Source organism: Ciconia boyciana, chromosome 1, assembly GCF_034638445.1.
Source record: "Ciconia boyciana chromosome 1, ASM3463844v1, whole genome shotgun sequence".
NCBI lineage: Eukaryota > Metazoa > Chordata > Aves > Ciconiiformes > Ciconiidae > Ciconia > Ciconia boyciana.
This window is the reverse complement of record NC_132934.1, coordinates 187,956,053-187,962,052: the sequence shown is the minus strand read 5'-3', so window position 1 is coordinate 187,962,052 and position 6,000 is coordinate 187,956,053. Positions and strand designations below refer to the sequence as shown.

The 6,000-nt window shown below is 49.8% G+C and overlaps 1 protein-coding gene across 1 annotated transcript in view; it reads left to right on the top strand.

The window, feature by feature from the left end:
- Positions 1-661: 661 nt before the first annotated feature.
- The window catches only part of SIAH3 (siah E3 ubiquitin protein ligase family member 3), a 49,428-nt gene continuing 44,089 nt past the window's right edge, over positions 662-6,000 (top strand). The window contains 2 exon segments of the mRNA XM_072854380.1: positions 662-796; positions 5,232-5,289. Coding sequence (XP_072710481.1) covers positions 662-796; positions 5,232-5,289 — 193 coding nt within the window.

Here is a 6,000-nt window from a genome sequence, read left to right as displayed (position 1 = left end):
GAAAACTTCAGAGTGGTGAAAATCCAAATCGAAGCCTGCAAATGCACAGACATGAATCTATTTACATAGTGAGCTCTACTTCTGCTTAACCCCTACAAGGGACTGTAAGTCTCTTTGCATATTTGATTTTTCTCCCTCAGTAAAACATAGTCTACTTAATCTATTTTTGCTACTTTCTAACAGTTTCACTGGTGCCTTACATTTAGCTTTGGTACACGAGCGCTCTTTTGTTAAATTAAGGCAATTAATAAATGGAGACGTTAAGCAATCAATTTTGCCTGCATATCTCCACAGCCTTACGTATGACTGGCTGTAATCACAAGATAAATGCAATGTGCTGATGTATGGTAATGTTCAATAATACATTCTCCACCAGGCTCAATTCATCAGGGAGTTTCTGGAGGGGAGGCATTCGTTATTGGCTGTCTCCGGACCTCAAGGATAACATTTCTGTCCTTTCCATTGGCCGCCCCGCTGCTGCAAGCCTCTTCCCGTCTTATTTTGATGATGAATATGAAGGCATGCTAAGCCGTGCCAGAGCGTAGCTCTCACCGACTGCACTCCCTCCCCGGGCTCAAGGACTCAGGGGCTCTCTCGCTGCTTCCCCTGCCCACCGCCAGCAGCAGCAGCAGCAGCAGCAGCAGCAACGCCAAAAGTTGTGATGCTTTTCTTCACCCAGTGCTTTGGGGCTGTGTTAGATCTTATTCACCTGCGGTTTCAGCACTACAAGGCAAAGAGGGTTTTCTCAGCTGCCGGGCAACTTGTCTGCGTCGTCAACCCAACACACAGCCTAAAGGTGAGTTAAATTTTTTTTCTTTTCTGACATCTTCTCGTCCTCCCCCTGCCACCGCCGGCGTTTCTCCGCAGGGAATGAAATGATGCTGTGGCAGCAAGGGGAGAGTGCTGTTAACACATTGCAGCCCTGGTAGAGAGGATGTTTGCATTGTCTGGCTGCGCGATTCCCTTCGGAGCGAAGGGGAAGCAACCCGCTGCTCCAAGCGATCGTGGGAAGTCACTGCTCCCCCTCCCCAAAGTTTCCTCATCCCTTTCACCCGTGTAATTGAGCATGCATGTTGCAAGCCTCTGGAGGAAATGATTGGAAAAGTTAGTTGGATGAATTAACCTCCCTTTTTGGTGGAAGGATGCTGGGCGGTCTCCCAGGATGACACCCAAGCCCAGCCGTCTGCTGTCCAGCGGTGGGGAGCGGGGAGAGGGGGGATGGCAGCGCAGGGGTCTCTGGCTGCTGGTCTTGTTTGCTTTTTTTGGGAAAAAGGCAGTTTCTGTCTCCTGAGGGGAGTCGGAAGGCATTCCTCTGTCCTTAAGCCGTTTGCAAGGTGAGTCTATTTTAGGCAGGAGAACGCGCAGGAGATAAGCAGGAGAATAGGCAGGAAATAAGGAATTTGCCTTAATGCAAAACTATTTATAGTCCCCATAAAACATTTCTCTTACTTGCACGGTTCTGGATTTTCATTGACAAAGTGTCAACAGCTCCATCTATGCCAGAGCCCTGATGTTTTTACGTAGAGAAGGAGCAGCAGGGGGAGAAAGCTACTGGGAGGTTTTAATTACTTTATCAGAGTAGTGAATGACCAACTTTAACGAAGTGACTCCTCTTTTGTGGGAAGTCCTTGTGGACCTGACTTGCGATGCCGCCCTGCTAGCCTGACACAAGCTCAGAAATGAAATTAATTCAGGACAACTTATCTTTGGCTCTGCTGGTGTTCCCACGAGGAACTCGGAGGGATTGCGGGGAGCATCTTTCCTGAACCGTGGGCCCCCTGGGTGTCCGCTGATGGGGTAAATCCCTCTTCAGAGCAGCATCCACCCCCCCAAAAAAAAGGCAGATTTCCCAGAGTTATATTTCCAGTCTCAGGCTGCGCTTAGGCAGGGAGAGGTTGTTTCTAGCAGGGTGCCAGCTCCGGGAGGATTTCCCCGCAAGGCTGTGCTCAGCCTGTCGAGCACTGCTGGCCAGGGCAGGCGCTCCCAGGGGATGGACCGCTCGGGTGCGGGCTCGCCCCTCCCAGCATCACATTCCTCTGCCGACATAAGCTATTTAAAAAACCTGCAGCCCTGTCATTATCTGAAAGGATCTGGCCGTCCAAATGGATAAAAGAAATAGCCGTGTTCCTAAGTGCATGGGGAGATTTCGTAAGTGAATGCTTCTGTGCTCGACCCCTTTTATGTGACTGTCTCCTGCTACTTTCATCCATAATTTTAATTATTAAAAAAAAAAAAAACTGAGCAGAAAAAAGGTTATTAAAGGTCACAATACAATTTCAGTGCCAATGGCACTGTCTGATGAGATCCCATAAGCACACAGAGGGGTGTCCACTGACTGCTCCACTGGTATCTAGGACTAGACCCGAATTTATCAGTTCAGGTCCTCTCCAGCTGCAGATTTGCTATTGTAGGAGCTGCAACATTTTACCTTTGAGCATACCAAAAAAAGTTGATGCTTCCGTTCCTCTCTCTTAAACACATAGGGCATTGTAGTGTATTAAAATTCCCCATGGCCAAGTTCTTCACTGATCAGACCCAAAGCCTAGCAGAGAGACAAGCAATCTCGGTACTGTCTGGCAGCTCTTGAAAGTAGGCACTGGATCCAAAACTCTCTTTGGAACAAATGGGAGCCTCTAGGAAAAGGTCCGATGTGTCAGGGAAGCCCCAGTGAGCATCATCTTGACCTGGGTGGGAATTGCTCCCACAATAGGATTGCAGTGGGAACCTGATGGCACGTGTTTCCCCACACGGGTCTGTTGAGACACCAGGTAGATGGGACAAGCTGACAAGAAACCTTCCTGCTCTGAAAAAAAACCCTCTGACTGTAAAGTGAAATATGCTTTGAATGTGCTCCCGAGTTACCCAGCTCGCATCCAGCTGGGTAAACACAGCGGGCTTTAGCACTGATCTGCTCTCAAGGTGTTCAGTTTGGTTTCCCACCAGCTCTGTAAGGAACGCACCCCCGCTTTGTGCCAGCACCTAGAAGAGACGGGTGCGTTGGACCCCTTTGTGCTCAGCACCAGGGGTCACCCCCCTGCCAGTGCCAGCAAGCAGTAGGAGCCTGCGGGCCGAAACCAGCTGTCTCCGAGTGAGACATCTCGCCCCACCTGCTCTTATCTGGTGGTGGAGAGATGGTCATCTCCAGCCGGCAAGGCGCCTTGTCCAAAAACTGGTATCAAAGACAAGTCAGATGAACCTGCTTCTTGGGGTGCCCATTTTTCCCCTGGGGATGCACAGGGAGGTTGTGATTGCTCCCTCCAGCAACCTGGCACAGATACTTCTGAAGCTGGGACAGGGAAATCCCCCCAAAACTGTCCCATACGCAAAATGACACCTGAGGGACCATTAAAAATGAAAGGACTGAATGTATTCCTCTGTGGTGGTTTACAGTGTTATGACTTCTTTGATGTTTCATAGCCTATTATTTCTAGCTGGGTCATTTCAACTGTAACATTTTGTTGACAGCCCCCAAATCTATCTTAACAATTGACAAGTGGAGTGAAAACTGTATTAAGGCTCGCGGTCGATGAATACAAGCCTGCTAGGAAACAAGGGCTAGGAGCAATGTCATTTGTCTCCCTTCCCTTCAAGGCTTAAATGTTTGTGCTTACTCTAAAGTTGTAAACCCTTTCCAAAGGGATTATTTTATGTTGTATCTCCACAGCACCCGGGCAAGGGGGCTCCTGGCTGACTGGTGCAAATGATAAATGACAGGCATCATATTCTGGTGTGATTACATATGTTGACATCCCTCACAGAGGTCAGGTCCTCAATCAGTGCCAATGTTCATAACTCCATTAAAGTAAAATTGCAGCAGGACCTCCATTCTCACCCCTTCCATCCAGGGGAGTGCTCAGGGATGGTGGTGGGATCCAACCCACCCCGAGGACCCATGGTTGGTGATCAGGTATGTGTGTCAGAGATTTGGCATCATGTAAAGCACTTGGTGAGCTGCAGAGCGCAGGGGAGCCCTGGTACCCTCCAGGGAAAGGCTGCACCAGCTTCTGCTGTCACAGACCCATAGCTAGACCAAGGGGAGCCTCCAGTGAAGTTATATCAGCACGCTCTCACTGTAGTCACAGCCCAGACCTCTGACCATGACCAGAGCCCATCACTTGCCTCTTCCTTTAGGAGCGGTCCGGAGGTTGGCAGAGAAGCACATGCTTAGAAAGAAACCCATGTCTTTCTTCCCACTGAAAGGCTCATTAACTGGGAAGGCTGATGAGCGATTCAGTGTATCTTAAAGAAGACGATAAGAGTGTCAGCGCAGACACCTCTATTGATCTGCTGCTATTTTCCCTGTGCACGACAGGCTGACACGGGCAGCTCTAAACAAGCAAAGACAATTTTGCAACCATCACCCTCCGTTTTGCCTGTTTGGCAGGGGTATGAATAGGGTGTTTGGGGGGGTTGTTTTGGAGTCTCTTTGTCCTTCTTGCCACTTTCTGCTCTTTGTCCTCCCATGAGCTTTCCCAGGCATGGCAGCAGCACCTTATGACATGGTGCTATGCTGGGATCAAAATTGGCTTGTCAAGCAGCGAAAATCACATATTTACCGCACTCCTATAGGTCACCTTCGTTCTCGATTGTATTATATGCATTACCTTGTAACCTGTCCTCCTTCAAGCGTATGGTCACCCTGATGTCTCCTTTGGAGAGGCACAGCCAGGCAATGGATCTCCCCACCTAAGTGGTTGCTCCCTTCAAGGACATATTAATTAGAGGAGCACCGCTCATGCTTCTGGCTGCAGGCCCCAGTGTGCAGGGAAAGTTTTAAGGTGCTCTGTGTGTGTGTAAGAAACGAGCAGGGTTTGCTGGTCCCTGTGGAGATGAGGCTCAGTGACTTCCTCTGCATTTTCCCCCTGTTAATAGCAGTGCCCCCCAGCACTCCTAATTGCACCCCGGGGAGAAGGCGAAGGTGGGCGGCTGTGTCCTCGCTCCTTAGCTGGCATCGGTCCCTGCCCCAAAAACCAGCCGTACGTGGCAGGAGACTGCAGTGCAATCACAGCCCAGTCGGGCACCGATGCTTTGCGACGTGCTGTGTATGGCTGGGTAAAACAGATCTTCTTCATTCAAGGAGTTACTAGCTTTTACATGCAACTTTTCCTCTTTGGAGAGTGTGAAAAATGTTCTTGTAAAGAGTAAAAAAGTGTGTTTACAATGTTCCTGTAAAAACCACCCATCCCTGTCTCTGCAGGAGTTCAAGGAACTTGTTGAATTACAAAAAGAAGCATATTTAAAGGAGAGCATAAATAGTTCAATCTTATATTAAAAAAGGGTCATAGCATGGTTTACGGACCCAAGCTGCCTTCTAGCTGTTTTTTAAAGCAACAAGCAAATCTGCTCTGAGTTAGGGAAGGGATTTGAATCCTGTTATAACAGTTTGGCTCTGTGTGCAGTGGCCAGCCAAATAGCATTGTAATCCACTTCATCCCCAGCAGGATTAAAGTGCTATGGTGCATTATACCCCCATGAGATTTATTTATTTATTTGGTGCAAGGGAGGAGAGGGACTCTGAAACCTGCTGCTAACAACCCCCAGACAGCCTCTGTCACCGCCTCAGCCCAGACACCCTCAAATCTCCCATGCAGGGCTGTGATTTGGGGAGCCCAAGTGGCGTTTGTCCCCAGTGTCCGGCAGGATTGTGACAGCCACGGCGAGAAGGGCTGCAAAACCCCCTGCTGCCTGCAAACCTGGGTTCTTGGCAAGGCACCTGGGTCCCATCCCAGCTGTGGGCCAGGGCTGCATGAACATGGGGCACCTCAGACCTTCAAATCCTTTTGTAGGGATGCGGAAGGCAGCAAGCAGTGCTGCTTTAGCACCCCTCCTTCAGCCCTGCCTCTGTTTGAAGGGGTTTCAGTGGGCAAAACTGGAAACCAAGTTGATCACGAGCACCCTGGGAGCCTCCGTCCGTGTGTCCACAGCAGCCTGCAGATGTGACCGTAATGGTGCTGTGCGGAGGCGAGGCAGAGCACGCTCCCGCAGCTCTCCCCGGGGGCT